The 18,489-nt window shown below is 46.1% G+C and overlaps 8 protein-coding genes across 8 annotated transcripts; 2 read left to right on the top strand and 6 right to left on the bottom strand.

Moving 5' to 3' along the window:
- Positions 1–190: 190 nt before the first annotated feature.
- SERLADRAFT_462940 (uncharacterized protein) lies at positions 191–3,047 on the bottom strand (the record flags this gene model as incomplete). The annotated part of the gene is made up of 13 exons (XM_007316287.1): positions 191–476; positions 538–585; positions 676–780; positions 840–1,006; positions 1,089–1,287; positions 1,349–1,415; positions 1,475–1,704; positions 1,780–1,852; positions 1,961–2,066; positions 2,129–2,226; positions 2,301–2,436; positions 2,515–2,612; positions 2,684–3,047. The coding sequence occupies 13 exons, from the start codon at positions 2,814–2,816 to the stop codon at positions 296–298; spliced, it is 1,641 nt and encodes a 546-aa protein (XP_007316349.1).
- Positions 3,048–3,937: 890 nt separating this feature from the next.
- Positions 3,938–5,088, bottom strand: SERLADRAFT_462935 (uncharacterized protein; the record flags this gene model as incomplete). The annotated part of the gene is made up of 5 exons (XM_007316286.1): positions 3,938–4,074; positions 4,133–4,216; positions 4,267–4,384; positions 4,438–4,537; positions 4,599–5,088. The coding sequence occupies 5 exons, from the start codon at positions 4,612–4,614 to the stop codon at positions 4,066–4,068; spliced, it is 327 nt and encodes a 108-aa protein (XP_007316348.1).
- Positions 5,089–5,252: 164 nt separating this feature from the next.
- Positions 5,253–10,011, bottom strand: SERLADRAFT_355167 (uncharacterized protein; the record flags this gene model as incomplete). The annotated part of the gene is made up of 10 exons (XM_007316285.1): positions 5,253–6,323; positions 6,396–6,530; positions 6,653–7,036; positions 7,103–7,492; positions 7,526–7,788; positions 8,290–8,477; positions 8,604–8,768; positions 8,880–9,231; positions 9,445–9,608; positions 9,722–10,011. The coding sequence occupies 10 exons, from the start codon at positions 9,898–9,900 to the stop codon at positions 5,550–5,552; spliced, it is 2,994 nt and encodes a 997-aa protein (XP_007316347.1).
- A 1,593-nt stretch (positions 10,012–11,604) lies between these two features.
- On the top strand, positions 11,605–12,970 carry SERLADRAFT_355165 (uncharacterized protein; the record flags this gene model as incomplete). Its single annotated transcript, XM_007316284.1, has 4 exons — positions 11,605–12,006; positions 12,070–12,166; positions 12,228–12,289; positions 12,342–12,970. The coding sequence occupies 4 exons, from the start codon at positions 11,808–11,810 to the stop codon at positions 12,503–12,505; spliced, it is 522 nt and encodes a 173-aa protein (XP_007316346.1).
- Positions 12,971–13,110: 140 nt separating this feature from the next.
- On the bottom strand, positions 13,111–13,353 carry SERLADRAFT_384485 (uncharacterized protein; the record flags this gene model as incomplete). The annotated part of the gene is made up of 1 exon (XM_007316283.1): positions 13,111–13,353. One exon carries the CDS (start codon positions 13,351–13,353, stop codon positions 13,111–13,113), a length of 243 nt encoding a protein of 80 aa, XP_007316345.1.
- A 224-nt stretch (positions 13,354–13,577) lies between these two features.
- On the bottom strand, positions 13,578–14,185 carry SERLADRAFT_462923 (uncharacterized protein; the record flags this gene model as incomplete). The annotated part of the gene is made up of 2 exons (XM_007316282.1): positions 13,578–13,615; positions 13,657–14,185. Coding segments are annotated over 2 exons (423 nt in total), but the record flags the coding sequence as incomplete, so codon positions are not given.
- Positions 14,186–14,509: 324 nt separating this feature from the next.
- SERLADRAFT_414324 (uncharacterized protein) lies at positions 14,510–17,062 on the top strand (the record flags this gene model as incomplete). Its single annotated transcript, XM_007316281.1, has 7 exons — positions 14,510–14,526; positions 14,756–14,891; positions 15,207–15,257; positions 15,315–15,494; positions 15,559–15,713; positions 15,773–15,870; positions 16,283–17,062. 3 exons carry the CDS (start codon positions 15,591–15,593, stop codon positions 16,833–16,835), a joined length of 774 nt encoding a protein of 257 aa, XP_007316343.1.
- A 250-nt stretch (positions 17,063–17,312) lies between these two features.
- Positions 17,313–18,410, bottom strand: SERLADRAFT_436006 (uncharacterized protein; the record flags this gene model as incomplete). Its single annotated transcript, XM_007316280.1, has 1 exon — positions 17,313–18,410. The coding sequence occupies one exon, from the start codon at positions 18,408–18,410 to the stop codon at positions 17,313–17,315; it is 1,098 nt and encodes a 365-aa protein (XP_007316342.1).
- Between the last annotated feature and the right edge of the window lie 79 nt (positions 18,411–18,489).

The following is an 18,489-nucleotide window of genomic DNA, read 5'->3' as shown; positions in this document are numbered from 1 at the left end:
GTGTGTGGGGGGCGCGATCGCGCTACTGATAGATTCTTTTCTTCGTGGGCACGGTACAATACGTACATTGCTTGTCAGAAGTGTACAGCCTCATGTAAGATAGCATCCGCACAGAATGTACAAGATACCATTCGCTGATTGCAAGGAAATACCCAGAATTGGGCCTTCGAACACCATTACTCTCGGTAAACACGTATGTGATTGCTGTCAATATTATACAAAGTCATCTGATACCAAGACAATAATACAGTGACCAGAGCCTAACGCAGATATCCCGTTCACCTTTTCAGCGCCATCAATCATCGCGAGTCGCAATCGACACACTCAGGGGCATCTGGACCCCCTTCTCCACCTCGCCTTCAACTGTTGGGACCATAACTAGGCACGCCTCGCGCCGGATCCGGTTCGACTTTTCCGTGAGCGAGAACTCGAAGTTGTTGACCATCTCGATGAGGAAAGCTTGGATCTCAACCACACTAAAAGTTTCTCATATGATAAGAGAACTTATCGACCGCTAAATTATTGACAATTACTCACGCAAACCGCCAGCCTATGCAAGACCTGATACCCCCAAGGAATGTCATGCTGGAGAAGAACCCATCAGTATCCATAAGTCATTTAACCGAAAGGCCCTGGGTTTCGGGTTTCGCCAAACTTTAAACTTAGAAAACTCACAGGTTCCCATAAACGCCAACCGACGTCCCTTTTTTCTCGGTTTTACCTGTCAACCATCGGTCCGGATTGAATGTGTGCGCATCTTCGCCCCATACATCCTTGTTTCTATATGTAAACATATGAGAACTTGTCTAAGCGATACCAGAAGAGATTAAGCATCTGACCTGTTGTACCCCGCAATGGACGCAATAATACGGATACCCTTCGGGATCGGCACTTCGCTTACGATTTTGCCAGAAACCGTGGTCATGGGACGAGAGAGGGGTAGCACGTCATCTCGTCCAGCATATCTGTGGACATGATACGCGACAGGGTGGAACCGCAGGACCTCCTATTCAAATTCAGACAGTGTGTTAGTTTGCAAAGGACACATAGACCTCATCAAGGCACTGTGAGACCAGCTAAAGACGTACCTTCATGACAGCGATGGTGTATGGCATAGCATCGAAATCTGCGATAGTGAACTCTGAGTCACCACGCGCACGAACAGACACTTCCGTAGCACGAATTTCAGCCCGAAGACGATCCTGGATTTTGGGGTTTCTCGCGAGTTCGAGGAGGGCCCAGCTTACTGTGTTCGATGTGGTCTCATGGCCTGCAAACAGGACGGTCCTGAGAAGAGGCGAATAAATTAGTCAATTCCTTATGATAATGAATTAAAGGAGAGTCTCACCTCATCTGCGCCAGTAATTCTTCTTCTGTTAGTTTCGTCTTTGCATCTTGGGCCATGTTGGCCTTGACTAACGTGTTATTTTCAGTCCTCTGATTATGCAACAGTGCATCTAAGCAAACCACGTACCTAAAAGTCCAAACACATCACGATTGTTCTTCCCCTGCAACAATGTTTCTGCCTTCTCCTTAACCAGGTCTTTCGCGACACCTGTCGCAACACTTTGCATGTCACGCATGCGCACGATTCGCGGGCTCGATCCGTGATCTCCCAGATAATCAAGTAAACGCATGGGCAAATATTTAGACACCGATTGAAAGAATATCTGTTGTGCGGAGGGAAGACCAAAGATATCGGACCTGATAGTAACGGATAAATGACATCAAATGAGGTGAACTCAAGTTATTGAAGAAAACAGGCGGGAGAATACGAACATGAGGTTACTGTATGACTTGGCAAGAAAGTTACCGCCATCTTGTACAGAACCAAAGTGATAACCAAACGCAGCTTTCGCGTAAAGGAAGATAAAGGTTAATTATTGTATGCACGACAATTTGATAGGAACATGAAAGCAATGATGAGATATAGAAGCGCAGGCAGCAATAACAAGCTCACCGTCTCCTATTGCGTCCAGAGTAGCGCGAGAGAGCCAAGAGGGTACGTTGAGTTCTGCTGACTGATTATCAGTGTTGCTAACGATATCCATCCACTTAGCAGACAGCTACAATAGTTTGGCGTCAACTTCTTCCTCCACAGGATCATCAAAAAAAGACGAAAACACACCTGGCTGGCATAGCCTCTGAACACGGACACGAACGCCTTCGACTCTGGGCCACCAAAACCGGGCAGCATAACCTTCCTCTGTCTCTTATGGTCATCACCTATCGAGGTAAACAGCGATGTAAAATCAGAACCTTACTACCATTCGTATCAAGACAACAAAAAGACGACTTACCGTCTGCCCAGACGATGCCAGGTCCGTTCAGCAGGCGCGAGACAACACGGCGCTCCTTTTGTTTCGGGAAATTGTAACCAGACGTCTGAAACATGTATTGAAGTGCTTTGGGATCAGACACCAACAACACGTCATCCTAGAAGTGATATTGATTTACCAAAAGCAGGTGTGTTTAGAACGTTTGTTTATATCCCCATTTGTGAAAGAGACTAACCCCAATGGCACTCTTGATTCGAACCAGGTCTCCAAACTGTCTTTGCCATTTAAAATCGGCCTCGCCTGCTTGTCCCTGATAGAGTTCGCGCAAGTTACCTTCAAGGATAATGAACGCAAAGATGAGCTCCTGGATAACGACGATGTCTCTTGGGCTCAATCGGACAAACCTAGTAAAAAGGAGTCGGATTTAGGGCCTGGAATGTCCGCCACAGACACGCGTGTGTAGCGACGATAGAGGCCATATACGAGGCCGGTCGCAAGTAAGACGGGCGCGAAGACTGATATGTGATCCAAAATCATTAGTAGCAGGCCTTGGGAAAATTGTGGGAGAACAATGGGACAGAAGAAGATATTTTCATCCGAGCTTATAAGCAGTAACAGTCGAGCTTGTTTCTCACCACGAAGCCGCTGACCAGAGGTGGATGATGTATTGCACGACAACGTGATCGGAAGGGTCGGGGGAACGTTTATGTTTATGGTATATATTGCCTTTTAGAAAATCCACGTCTATCATATGTTTATGTGGATAGGCATGACAAGTGCGGTTTTTTCATATATCGACGTCACTCCGAATCGGCATTGAGGATTGTCAATGAGAGCCAGGGGCAAACTGACTTGTGTATAATATTCATAGACACAGGTGCGCAAGTGAAGGAACTTTGGGTAATTTCGTGTGAGTTCTTTAGGATAAGTGCGACTATTAGGCAACTGACTTACTGTCAGAGATAGAACTCGCGCCGATTTTTGTCAGTATGTACGAGAAGACACAAGACAAAGATCGGAGGCTTTTTTGATTTGCCCCCACGCTCCAAAGCGAACTTGGTTAGCTAGGCTTACTCGCTGGTGCTGATGAAATGTTAACAATCAGGTGGAGATATCACGAGTGCTGAATGAGAAGAAATGATTCAGGTGACAGTTATAGTTATACCTTGCCTGGATAAAGTCTTACGAATAGGTTATGTCAGGAGGCTGAATTCGGACGTGAGTATATTGACGTTCAACTACTATAGTTGATGAGATAGCATCTCGAAATGTACTGGCATGTGCAAGATTACTAAGAGCGCCGCGATGAACTGGCATCGACCCAACTATAAGTATATACATGATAGATAACCATTGCCCTCTGGGCAGACCTGGCCCCGGCTGTGTCCAGATCACACAGCAGGCCATTACAGTTAACATTTTGTGCGGTCTTTACAGCGATCGCAGAGCAACAACGTACAATGGATGCAAGAGTGAGTAGCACCAAGGTAGCCACGTGACAATAGACGGAATGAGGTGCGAGAAAGGTAAACGTAAATGAGTAATGACTAAAAGGTCCTTGGAAAACGCAGCAGACATTTGTGCTTTGGAAACCTGGAACCTACGGGTCCAGGAATACCGTGTCTGTGCGATAAAGACAATGAAATCGGGCTTGATATTCGGTGGCAGTCACATCTCTGAATTAAAAATCTATTATACGACGGAAAACAACAAAGCCATCGAGTAAAACATGCGGTTGTATTCTATAGTAGTGCCACACGTGGGTAAGAGTCAATATCATCAACGCTCATGCAGTCTATGGAGGGTATTAGCTTACTGAAAAAAAGGAAAGGAATTTAATCAGACAGACTTACCGCTTCCTTTAAGTAGGTGATGAGATTGTTTCTGTCCTTTTCTTTCTTCAATCCTGCAAAAGCCATCTTGGTTCCTGGGATATACTGGGACCAACATTGGGTTCTGCTATCCACAGTAATGATGGAACACGTACTTTAGAAGGTTTCTCAAGATATTCAAAAAGAGTTTCCTCGTTCCATGTAATACCCTTCTCCTTATTGGCCGAGGTGTATGAAAAATCTGGGACTTGACCTGTCTTGCGACCGAAGAGACTGGAGTACGATTGAGTGCCTAAAAGTTTGGATAAACACCCTAGATGACGTACCCATGCAAATTGGGTCCTATTTTATTTCCCTGGCTTTCTTCTATGTTATGGCACTGGGCACACCGCGTTTTGAAAATGCTAGCACCTTTAGAGGCGTCACCTGCAAATACAAGTGACTACCGAGTCAGCGAGACATCCATGAAGCTGGAGTATGGACAGACCAGGAGCGTAAGGCATTATGAAGGAATAAGGGTGTCTGGAGAGATATGGTTGTTATTCGAGGTAAGAAGGAGACGGATGTGTTTTAAAACGTAGCCAGAGCGAGGTTGGAGTCCAGATATGATGTCATGAAGAGGTGAATGCCAACTTGGGAGCTCTGTGTCGATCCAGACGGAGCGCCCACATTCCCATCCGAACCTATATTAAATCATGGCATAGCGGAAAGAGCTTTCCTTTTGCTCCAATGCGGTACTATCCAGTTTGACGTAGGCGGCAGCTTTAAATTTTGGGTTAGTGTAAAGCCAGAGTGTTGAAAATCAATGAGCAACTGGTCTTATATTGTGCGTGGAGTGTGGTGGTGTGATTCGCCCTAGAGGTATTTGACTTTTAGCAAGCTGGCGGTGGTATGCGATGGTCATAAATCAAGAGGATGAGTGGCATAAGTCGGGGATTTTCTTGCGAGTCTTCGAATACATACATTTGGAAAGGAGCAGAAGATAATAATGGCGTCATCAGGATCTCAAACGATTGCACTCGTATGCCCGCTTAGCTCAGTGGTAGAGCGCGTCACTCGTATGCCAGTGATGATGAGGTCGGTTGTTCAATCCAGCCAGCGGGCATTGGTTTTAGAAGTATTTTTATCTCTTGTTGTAAAGTTGGTTGAGAAGTTTCCATTTTGAAGCTGGTAACCAAACCTCATTTTTACACTGCGATAACTGAATGAGAGTATGCGGTGTATAATACAATTGTACAATTGCAGAGGATGAATAAATAATTACAAGGTGAGAGTAAATCAAAAGGAGCAAGACTGCCGTGATTTTTTGATGAAAACGAATGGGAATACGAATACAATATAGTGCACAATGAAACTCTGGCTTCTCTATCGTCTCGGGCATCCGCCTCCCTCCCTTTTGTAGAACTTGTATCGTGGTCAAACAATAACACGTACAGTATTAAGACATATCCACACCCCCGCTTTCCGCCTCGAAAACATATAAACCATCCAGTTCCCCCCCCTTCACTAATCCAGCTTTTAACATCTCTCTGTTATCAACACGCGCACGCTTCGCATTATCGACAGACTCCCTGTTGCCACCGTTACCAACACTAACATTATCTCCAGAGGTATCGATCTCCTCAGATGACCGCTTCCGCTGGCGTGTGGGTGTGGACGATTTCACTTGTTCCGCTGGGGTACTACACTGTGAGGATCTCGCCTTGGACTCTGCGTCTCCTCGATTATCAGGTGTAGGCGCAGTGACAGCCAGGACAGGATTTGTGTCACTCGCTTCTCTTCGCGGGCGCTTGGGCGGTGTGCCGCTTTTTTGGGACTGGTTCGTTTCTTGTGCGCCATTTCCCGAGTCACGGTCGACATGATCGCCGTCCAGATCTCCAGAGGACCGTTTCCTTGGCGTCACCGACTGCTGTGTCTGTCGTGTATGCACTTGAGGAGGCAAGCTTAGGTAGATTTTCCCAATTGTCCCCGGGTCCCCAACCACCCTCAAATCCCTACGACCCGCCCTGGTCTTAGCATCATTCTCAGCCTCATCTGAACTAAATTCCAAATCATCACCCTCTTCGCTTTCCTCTTCTTCCTCCGCATAAACTTCCTCTTCCTCCTCTTCCTCCTCCTCCTCAAAGAACCTACGTGGGGACTGCTCCTCGAGACGAACAACATCGACAGCACGCTGTTGCGGATGAGTGGCATAGATTAACTGATTCTGACTCTGCATGGGTAGACAACGAATGTGGAGAAAACGTTCAGTTTGCATTCAACTCTCGCAGCAAGATAAACAAACCTGGACCGGGACCTGTACGGGCTCGCTTGGTCGAACTCCCCCCGAAAATGTCGCCGCCAATTGCAATTTTATCAGGGTGCGCTCACAAATAGCGCAGCGACAAGAATATAAAGGAGCACATGCTTCGCGCCAGACCTATCACGAAGTGTGGATAAGCATTCTAGGTCTAACACGAACGAAAAGGGAGTTGGGATCAATTATAAGATGACGATGAAGGGGTATAGAAGGTCAAAGTTATAGCAGAATATATTACGCACCGATTTGAATGCCTCCATACTGTATTGCGGCATTCCCTGGGATGTAAGCGGGACATAAGGAATGGGATGTAGAAGTGAGGGAGACTCGAGGACAGGGGAAATGGGAATCGGGACGATGGTCAGCTTGGTATTCAAGCCTGCAGTTGATTTTGCACTTGGACTTGTAGTAAGGGAGGTGGTAGACTTCTGTGCCACACTAGAAAATGTCTCTTCCTTCTCCCTGACAGGAGAGGGAGAAGGAGTCGTCCTTAACGTGGTAGTGGAGAGCACGGGGCTAGTAGCATGGGATCCATCGCTCCGTTCCGTTCCCGTACTCGAAGATTCAACATCTTCGTCGTTTTTCTTACCATCCATTCTCAGCCCCCTTTCACTATACCCATCATCCTCTTTGGTCAGACTATCATCAGCACTACCACTCCCTGTGGCAGTCACTTGTTCGTCCTTCACGACGATCCAATCTACTCGATCAAACCACACACCAGGAGTGCGTAATTCTGTAAGAACTTCCTCCATCGACATCCTAGCGGCGCGTGTAGCTGGGTCTACCCTACCATTCTCACTTGCCCCAGCTTCGGCCACCATTCTCTTCACAATATTCTTCATGGCTGGCAGTAATATCAACCGCAATTGTTTCTGGTATGCTCTGTACGCTTGCTCGCAGAGCGCAAATGAAGGGGGAGTAGGCGCGTCGATCGTCCGTGATAGAGGGTGAGAGTGAGTAAGTTTAGGACGTATAACACGGTTATGAGATTGAGACGATGGAAGACAGGGCGAACAGTAAGAGGGAGGCGAGTGATTTGCGGAACGCGAAGCCGTCATTGACGTTTGACGATATTGGTGCTGATGGGCAGACGACCCCAAGTTTCCAGACACGCTCCAGGGACAAGGGTGAACAGCGCGTACGGTTCTCCATCCCCCGTCATCACCTTCTACGTCGTCATCGTTTCCTCTCTTCCCGCTGACATATCCATACCACTCATCCGCTGGGGAGCACCACCAACCATCAAGTATCCGTCCTCTCGCCCAATCCAGGATTGCGAGCTCCCGGATACCACCTAAGTCTTCGGTAAGTGTAAGGAGATCAGGGTCGGAAGTGTCTGAACGGTCAGAGAAATTTGAACAGGCATCATCATCGTCTGAAGGGGAAAGAGTCGGAAAGCCACGGGACAAGTCGACGTGTAAAGAAGCATCGGTATCATCTTGAGTTGAAAGACTGGAGTCCTTTAAGAGGCAAGGGAGCTCAGACGAAGAAGGCGAGGACCGATCTCGATCCTGCGATAAACGGGAAGTGTCGAAACCATAGTCATAGGAATGCGTTGAACGCACCTCCGCTTCTGCCACATCGGATCTAACATCTTGCTCTGCCTCGAAACCCCCTGAGGAGGTATAGGAATGAACATCATCCAGAAGGGTATGAGACGGAGCGTCATCTCGCTGAGGGACATCAGAATGCACGGATGTGGAGCGAGAAAGAGGTCGACCGTCTTCTGATACTGTTTTTTTCCCCTTCGCATTTAAGTTAGACTTGCCATTTCCTACTTCACCTTCCCATTCAGTAGCAAGTAGTGTCTCTTCTGGCGCGCGTTCCTCTACGAGTCCACCCATTTCTTCCATATTCATGTTATCTCCCATTCCACCTCCACCTTCCCACCTAGCAGCAGCTAAAGCCTGCCCCATCAGTTCTACCATCTTCGTCTCCTTCCTTAACCACAGTTTCTCTCTGGCTACACATAGAACCTCACTTATACTCCCTTCTCCTAGTTCGATAAAGGCGTCGACGGTTTGACGAGTTTGGTAGTCCGTGCTGTGAAAAGTAGGGGGCCAACTAGACAACGTGGAGGGTGTAGAAGAACCCATATTGGATGTAAGCTGTGAATGCGAGGAGAGTGGCTGCGAGACCGTGGTAGTAGATGAATTGTTATTTGGAGCATGAGATTTGGTAGGTGCATACAGAGCACCACCTATTGCCTCTCGATCCCTCTCGCTTCCAGAAATACGGCGCCATAGAAACTCTGTTCTGCAGGAGCGACAAGTAGTTTCAACTCCCGGCCATGTTTCATCGTCCTCATTTTCGGCACAGCACACCATGAGGGAAGGATGTATAGGTGCATAGGGGCTAATACCGGCCATTGCATTCGCGCCCATGGTACCAGCAAATGTCCCCCAAGGTGGCGGAAATCCTCCCATGCCAAACCCAGTCAGACCTAATCCACCGGCGCCTCTGTACCCAGTCTCTGGCTCGCATTCGCTGACAGGCGCCTCTCTTAAACAAACTCCACAAAAGAAAGCACGTCGATGGTCTTTGCACAGCGTAACCACTCCCAAAGTCGGTGTAGGATGAGTACGTTTTGCAAGGAAAAGACCTGTGGAGATATAGGTCGCAGGGGGTGCATTTATGAGACATACTATGCAGGATGTCGATGTCAGGGTACGGAAGTGGCGATAGGGTGACGGTGTCTGTCGAGGTGCATGGGAGGAGTGATGGGAGGGTATAAGTGGATTTGTGTGGATATGTTGTGCAAGCGTATCATGAGGATCGATGATTGAACACGCTTGGTACCAAAATAGGTGTGTTTCAACTGTTATCGCGTTGTGTCAGTCATCGTATATATCTGATTGGGACACAAGACATGTCAAGTGCCAAAGATGTATGATAGAAGTTTAGAGGATGATAGATAGATAAGAACAAATTGTATAAACATGGGACAGAAACGTAAAGAATCCACATATAAACAGCCAAAAACTGACAGCAACTCGAAATATATCGTCATAAGAAAGAGAAAGGGACTCACGAGCTGCCTTCCAAGCTGGTGAGACGCGCATGAGACGTTCTAGGTCGTTTGCGTCGCGTAATACTGTATATACTACCCTGTTGTGCCACATCTCTTTTGTGAGCCATGTGTGCGGGATGTAAGTGCTTGCTGTGAAATCAACGAGATAATGTGTCGCAATGATCCTAAAAAGCGATAGGAAAGGAAAGGAAAGAACAACAATGGGGCCACGACGCAATGGGAGATGAAAGGGAACATTAATCAGAATATTACATTTGACGAGCTGCGGGTGGCGTACCTGATGATGTCTGGCGGTAGCTGCTGCCAGGACCGGTTTGTATATTTGCCCTTGTAAACATCGCCCCCGCGCATTAGCCCACTCTTCGTTGTTGTCGTTGCCAACGGCGTTGTCGCCGCCGCTGTTGTCGCTGATGCTGGAACAGATGCCGACGTTGCGCTTGTCGTTGTAGACGACATGACGCTTGTGTGACCAGTGATGAATTTGAGTAATAAATGGAACTGGTGCCGGTGTCGTTTGCTGAGATCTGAAGCGGGGGGTGACTTTATCGAGTGACACTAAACAGAAACGATGCAAATGTCACACCCCTACAATAAGGTTATGGCCACACCCGCAATATTGCCACGCACGGACCATCCAGCCACAGTCAACGGTGCCACATCGTTGTCTAAGTCAGACAAATCATGCCGACCAACAGAATGTGATAGGGCTTTCATCACTCGATGACATACAATGCCGAACAAAAATAAGCATAGGGACACGAGCACCTAGGAGAACATCACGAAAGCAACTCACAAACGCGTCGGCTTTGGTATAAGTTCTCTCAGGTATTTTTGTGACGCGACCCCACCTACCAGGCTGATTTTCATCAACGTGTAACATGCTTTCTACAGTTCTGACATATATACATATGGCCCATGATCGTAAACCATATCGGGTGTCAGTGTCGAGTTCCTACTTTCATCAAGGTCATGATTCTTTCATTCAAACCAGGATTGTATATTGAGGCACGAATCCTTAGAGTAATCAGTTCCTTTCATTACTGAATGTGTTTCACAGAAACTAGGTTCATCCCGCATCGAATACACAGAAGGATGTAAATATTGTCATGCCTCTATTTTTCAGACATGTCATGTTGATGGCATGTCCTTGTGTGAGTGGTTTAGCAACCTTAATCAGAAGCTCAGTGACACTCAACAACAGTAATAAAAAAATAGTCTCTAGAGAACATAGATATCGCATTCTTGAATGGATCCTAACTTGAGATCTGCGAGGTACGTGACATGCTCATATAAATATACAATTCCTGCGAGCAGCGTTCTAATCCTCGTGGTATTAATTATTCTATTTCTAACAGCTGAACCAATACTACAGCAGAATTTAGGTTTTCAGCTTCATCGCATGTGCACAACATGATGCTTGTTATGTCTGGTTCGATTCTCGGCGATCGTCCCCAAAATAAAACATCGTCCATGACGACCTTGATTCTTGCCTGGACCAATGATGTTTTATACTTGTATCTCATTGGTCGCGCTCACAATGTAAGTTTAGCATATATTGCATCAAAATTACACTCAATTCATCTTCTCTAGTTTCGACTTCCTTCGGTTATCATTTCCGTCCTCTAATCCTCCGAATAAACCTTTCTTTGCATTTCAATGTTTGTACTTGCTCATATTCTACTAGACTTGTCAATTCTTTTATCTCTTACTGTATGATTCCATCTCATTTTACTCATGCGTTTTTCCTTCACGTATCACTTCGTGTTCTTGTTTTGTGTGGTTCTTGGCTTCCTGCTGGAGAAACTACTTATGTCTTACTCGTCCACCCAGTCTCATTTTTAGATCTGATAGCTATCTTTACCAGTACTTCGGCTACAGCGGAGATCTGTCACAATCACAGACGGCAATCATACAAGGGCAAAGATGAAACTTGCATATGTTCCGCAACCTTTGAAGTAATACAGGTCTAGTGCTATAGGCAGGATTCCGCCCAATGGAAAGCGTTTTCGTCACTCGTGTTCTTGCTCTGGACAGAGCTGGGCTGTAGTGATACTAAACGGCACATCGCGGCCGGTCTGTGACTAGAAGTCTCTGATCGGGAAGGGTACGTAATTTTACTAACGGTCGGTAAGTTAGACGAATATAATCCTCAAAATAACTGTCGCCTCTCGTTTACTCCTTGGTGGTTGAATCCTCTTTGTTTGTCCGTCTTTCTTTTCTTCCTTCTTCATCTCCATCCACTCACATCGACCTTGTGTTTCTGTCCATCTTCTCATATAAAGCTCGTGTTGCAATTGCTAGGTTGCTACCAGTGACATAACCCACGCTCTTTTTACAATCCTCTCCTTCACTCATTTTTCATAATGTGGTCGTTCAAGACGTGTCTTGTTCTCTTCTCCTTGACACTCTCCGCCGCCGCACTGACAACTCCTCACATTTCTCGCAACATATACAAACGTCACCATGTTCTTGATACCAGCCTTCAAGCTTCTGCTCCCGAAACCCAGGCTCTCGAGGTTCGCGGTGCGCCTAGCTTCCTCACTGGTCAACAAACAGGTCAAGGTAAGATTATTCCGCAGTTTGGCATCGAAAATAAGTACTCATCACGAAGCATATATTCAATAGGTACATATTACGCAGCGGGTCTCGGTGCTTGCGGTATTACCAATACCGACGCTGACTACATATGTGCTGTATCTCATGAGTTGTTCGATCAATTCCCGTAAGCTACTTGCAGCTGTCATCGTCTGAACAGTAAAACTGACGTGTCACCTTCTAACAAGGGGTTACGACGGCCAAGATCCTAACACGAATCCTGTCTGCGGCCTCAAAATCACACTTTCTTGTACGTATTTTCCCCATGCACCGAGTTCCTGTACTAAATTATGTTTCAACAGATCAAGGCAAGAGTGTAACAGTCGAGGTCACTGACCGTTGTACTGGCTGTGATATGACTTCCATAGATCTTACACCGACTGCATTTGGGCAGCTGGCTGATCTAGGTGTTGGTCGTCTCTGGGGGATGACATGGACATGGAACAGTCTACCCACGCTCGGTTGAGTCGCTCCATCTTAATGGACCGTTCGCATCTTGTGACAGTCGCATCGGTGTCTTGTCCTGATATGGCACACTTCTTTCATCCTTATCCCATTAATTGGAACATACTTTTGACTTAAATGTTGCTGATCTTCTTTGAGACTTTATATTCAATCACTCTTACTTTCATATACGTGCTGTTTGTACCGGCATGATGGACCTACAGGCTAGTGTTTAGACGTAGCTTTACAAGTAGAGCGAAATATTTACAAATCTACTGAGCTTGCTCAGTACTGCTGATTAGTCGGACTAGATATTTTATCTACAATTTCTTTGCTCGTATACGCTAGGCTGCACTCACATTGGGTATATATGTTACAACTTGCCGCATCGTATTTTTCTTTAGGCACTTATGTTTTGTTCGAGTATTAGAAAATTCATTTTGGCGCTCTCGCAATAGATCTATAAGACTGCCCCATTTACTACCTTCCTTATTTGGGATTTTCGTTGTCAGCTTCGAATTCAAGCAATCGAGTATTTGAAAAACTCATTGTATAACAAACACTATTCAAGGACAAAGTGTACAGTCGCGCATCAAAACAATTTTTGTCCGGATTGCTATGTTCTTGTTACTCCCACCCGATAGTTTCTGCCCACATCTCCTCCCACAACATAGGTAATACAAAGTTACCGTGAACCTGTATGTCCTTATCCAAACCTCCTCTGTCTTCATCGCCATGTACCCCCAAGCGTACTTTAATCGCGCGTCCATTATGATCCGATCTGTCGTTAGCATTAAGAATATCGGTGATCCAACCCTCATTCCTCCCATTTATGATATTTTTGATACCATTCGTGTTCAGAAACAACATGTCAAACTCAGACACAAGGGATTGGCTTGTAGCGCGAGGGATTGGCAGTGCGATTTCCTTGGCATTGGAAAAGATTGACCAAGGTGCATAAATGGTCCACGATGGAAGAACGCGGTGGAAGTCCCCGTCTTTCCATGGTATGAGCAGCACAATGCGTTCTAGGGACCTTAGGAAAGCCTCTCCTTCAACTTTAGAGATAAAGTACTCGAATTGAAAGGAGTCTCCCGCGATAGTGAGGGAAGTAGTCTTCCACGGCAGAGGTGTGGTGATGGGGCGAGCAATCTCGTACTCCCTCTTCCAGACAGTTTCGAGACAGTAATAGAGGATATTAGAGCTACAATTAATGCCAAGCGAAGATGTTGCGAGGAGAACGGGTGCAAGAATGGCGTAGTCGGACTCGACCCCAGCATCGACCTCGTGAATGGTGGAGGCTCGCGTCGGGACTTCTGGTTTTGTGCTTGGGATGTTCCAGCATTCTCCAATCCACATGCGATGGACGTATTTGGAATAGTCGCAGTAAAGCAAACGCGCGCGGATGATGGGCACATCTGAATCAAAATGGTAATTGCCACAGCTTGGAATATGGGTGGCGGGGCTAGTCATGCAGATATAATAGGCCCGCTGGATGCGTAGGGCCTTTATGAACGAATGGATATTGTTTGTTTTGGACAGAATAATGCTGTGGAGCATTTGAGGGAGAGCGACAGCACGGAAAGCATGAGAGACTAGACATAAATTGACGGCAGTTTTGTATGGATTGACACCAAGGTGCAGTTTCTTGAAATCTGGTGTCGCAGCCTGCTTGATAATCTCCAGGACAAGTTCGACCGAGAGTTTGGTGAACGGAAAAGTGATTTTCACCATCGTTAGTGGGAAAGCTGGTGAGTACTTCAAGCAGGAATTTGGAGTCCTTATATAGCCATGCACCTGTGGTCAAAGAGATACGGGTACGGGGTGGCCGCCCGACAGTGGACTAAGGTGAACGTGTGTTCCGCTATGGAAAGCGCAATTTGGACACAAAAATTCCCAAGTTGATAAAGCTGGGTGAGGAATGACTGATCAGCATTAATCACTGTCTTATTGCTTTATAAATAGGTACTGATAATGTTCACCTTGGCCTTAGCACATTGCTTTTGAAGGCAAGCGTCTTATCATTATGTCAGATCTTGACTAGTATTTGCACAAATTTTGGGCCAACCATCTTCATGTCGCTTAAGGCACGAATGTCTGGGAGTACCTGGAACAATTCCAGTCACAATGACCCCTTATGACTGGGGTTGTTTATGCTCTGTAGATCCTACACGAATGAGTTATACAAGAATTAAAACTTCGAAAATTATAGTAGTTATCATACTTCAATTTATGTCCCGTCTTCACGATTCCTTTACAATCCTTGTTGTAGCTTGACAGGGGGTGGAAGCGGCTGCCTGTCCAAGCTCATACGACCACACCAATCACACGGTATATACAGCCATCAGTCAATGAAAAAGAAACTCACGTATTGTTCTTTTCTCCGTAAAATCCGCAATTTCAAGCAGGTCAGTGGGTCGCTAAGTAGTAAGTCGTGGTTAAAGAGTCGTCATTGGTTCAACAAACCTTAACCCGAGGTGAATGTTCTTGTTCGTTTTACGAATCGGGCAGGTCTCAAATTGTCCTCAGGTCCGGGCTAGCGTTGACCAGAGACGCTGGTTTACAGGGAAAAGAGCAGCTTTGGGGTCACGTAATATCGGTCTATCTTTGTTACACCCATGTCCCACCAATCAACGTCAGAACGGCCTCAGATACCTTCCTCCGTCCTTGTTTTCTGTATGTCTTCAAGGTAGTGTACTAGACTGATGATAAATATCTCGCAGGTTCATACCATATGCAAAGCAGCTTTTACGCTCCTTGTCTTCGCATACAAGGTGAGATTTGTGATCATCCACTCAACCTCCATTTACTGAACCCGCACTGTACCTCAGGCCCTCAAACAGCAGATCGAGCAAGACGATGCAATCAAGGCCTTATGTGTGCAACTCCGGAATATGCTGTTGGCTGTCCTGACCTGTGAGGACTTGGTACGGATAGTATTGCAGAAACTGCGCGTGCTGTTGTTACTGGAGCAACACTCATTGACGATTTTGTAAAGCACTCTTTTCTCGGTAGGCATTTTCCATTCTGTCCTCCATAATTTGTAGACTTATGGTATGCTTCTCTCACTCTTAGGTAGAACAGTGCGGTCGGCTTTCTCTTCCAGTATGAACAATCGTATTACCGCTTGTTTGGCGCGGTTCGCCGAGACCAGAGCCCGCTTTGAGTTAACTTTGAATGTCCAAACATGGAAGACGGTTCAAAACATTCAGCAGGACCTGAATTTGAAAGTGAGCTCAAAATGTGATCGCACTCCACTGAATCTGACGTTTATCTTATTTGCGCAGAGACTAAGGAAACCCTCGAGGAAGTCATCCGTTGGGTATCAAACGTCGATCCCAATCAGCCGCGTACTTTCTCGCTCTATGGGATGGGTGGAGAGGGGAAGTCAACTATAGCGATGACTATAGCGCGCCATCTCGAGGATGAACTCGACTGCCTCGGAGCAATTTTTTTTTTCTCTCGCGATATTGCTGCACGAAGTCGTCCCGATGATGGATGATGTCTTTAGCACCATCGCTTTTTGAGTTGTCGTCTCACCGTCCAGCCTTAGGGTCAGCAGTTTGTAAAGCATTCAGGGACAGCCAAAGTGGATCCTCCACTGTGACCAATCAGCTCCATACTCTTCTGAGGAAACTTGTGCAAAATTCACAAGACGCTTTGGGGAAGCGGCCAATAGCTGTTATCTTTGACGCGTTAGATGATTGTGGTTCTGAAAGACAAAGAGTCGATTTCCTGGCGGCCTGCCAAGAGCTACCCAAATTTCCGGCGATTTTCAAATTTTTTTTTTTTTTCTAAGTCGGCCGGAGCGCGACATCAAGATAGCTTTCGATGAATTTCGGTCTTCAGTTCACCAGTACAATCTGAGTGAAGTTTTCAATGACATTGTCAACCGCGATATATCTCTGTTTGTTCAGACCAGCCTCTTAGGATTGGCCAGACGCTATCCAGGCACACGCGGAACATCTGACTGGCAAAGCCTGGAGATGCAACAGGCTTTGGTAACAAGAGCTGCTGGGCTCTTTATGTGGGTATATACTGCCGTAGAGTTCATTGGAGATGGTGATGTCGATGATCCTGAAAGTCAGCGAGAAGTCTTATTCAGCAAGTCCATGAATCTTTCTATACAAGGCTCCCCTTCTACCATTCTACACTCCTTGTACTTGCAAGTGTTGAACAAGGCTTATTCCAATAGGACTTCCCCTCGCAGCCTCACATTGTTTAGGGAGATAGTTGGTTCTATCCTTTTAATCAAGGATCCTTTATCTACATTCGCTTTGGGTGGTTTACTGAATCTTGGACGCTCTGAAGAACCTGACAGTGGATCTACCGATACTCCTTTGCCGAGATGATTGGGTTTTGGGTCCAGAGATTATGGTGGATGCCAGTGGAAAATATGAATTCAGGTGATTCATTCAGACATGTATATGTATATTCCACAAGAAATAGATTGTTAGTCGTTGGTAGTGGATCTGGAATTCTAACATTTGTGGATCGTTCTTCTGTTCTACGGAGTATATATCCACACTGGCGCAGGTGCTAGAAAACTAATTATACATTTGTCGCACGAGAGGCGAAAGTCTACTTTTCAACACAATAAAATTGACGTAGGTTCCATAAGGCTGCTTTCATCTGTAAGGGCATGAATAGTACGAATAGTGATTAGATATCACGAAACATCGCGGCCAGCTCAACAGTTTTTTTTTGAGGGACCTACATAACAAACCTCAATTGAATAAACTAATTTGCATAACGAGGAATAATATTTAAGACAAAGTGTACAGTCACACATCAAAACAATTTTGATCCACATTGCTATGTACTTGCTCCTACTCGAAAACCTCTGCCCACATCTCCTCCCATAACGTAGGTAACACAAAGTTACCATGAACTTGTATGTCCCTATCCAAACCTCCACTATTTTCATTTCCATGTACCCCCAAGCGTACTTTAATTGCGCGTCCATTACGATCCGATCTATCTTGGGCATTGAGAATATCGATGATCCAACCAATATTCCTCCTGTATAGGATGTCTCTGATACCATTCGTGTTTAGAAACAACATGTCAAATTCAGACACAAGGAATTGGTTTGTAGCGCGAGGGATCGGCAGTGCGATTTCCTTGACTTTAGAAAAAAATGACCAAGATACACTATTGGCCCATGATGGAAGAACGCGGTGGAGGTCCCCGTCTTTCCATGGTATGAGCAGCACAACGCGCTCTAGGGTACTTAGGAAAGCCTCTCCTTCAGTTGCATATATATATGTGAATAGAGGGAAGCCCGTGAGAGTGAGTGAAGTAATCTTCCACGGCAGAGGTGTAGTGATGGGGCGAGCAATCTCGTACTCCCTCTTCCAGACAGTTTCGAGAGCGCGAAAGAGGATTTTAAAGCTCATAAAATCAATGCCAAGCGAAGAAGTCGCGAAGAGAACGGGTGCAAGAATGGCGTAGTCGGTCTCGATGCAAGCGTCGATTTCGTGAATGGTGGGGGCTCGCCCCGGTTCTCCTGGTTCTGCGCTTGGGATGTACTCGCATTCTCCGATCCACATGCGATGGACGTATTTGGAATAGTCGCAGTACAGCAAACGCGCGCGGATAATGGGCTCATTCGTTATAAAATGGTAATTTTCGCAGCTTGGGATATGGGTGGCGGGGCTAGTCATGCAGATATAATAGGCCCGCTGGATGCGTAGGGCCTTTATGAACGAATGGATATTGTTTGTTTTGGACAGAATAACGCTGTGGAGCATTTGAGGGAGAGCGACAGCACGGAAAGCATGAGAGACTAGACATAAATTGACGGCAGTTTTGTATGGATTGACACCAAGGTGCAGTTTCTTGAAATCTGGTGTCGCAGCCTGCTTGATAATCTCCAAGACAATTTCGACCGAGAGTTCGGTGATAGGGAAAGTGATCTCTGCCATCGTAGTAGGAAAGCAAGTGAGAACTGACTAGCAGGACTTTAGAGAGGACTTTATATAGCCATACGCCCGTGGTCAAAGA

The sequence above is a fragment of the Serpula lacrymans genome, assembly GCF_000218685.1.
Source record: "Serpula lacrymans var. lacrymans S7.9 unplaced genomic scaffold SERLAscaffold_5, whole genome shotgun sequence".
Lineage (NCBI taxonomy): Eukaryota > Fungi > Basidiomycota > Agaricomycetes > Boletales > Serpulaceae > Serpula > Serpula lacrymans.
Note: the sequence above shows the minus strand (reverse complement) of the source record. Positions and strands in the feature narration are given on the sequence as shown.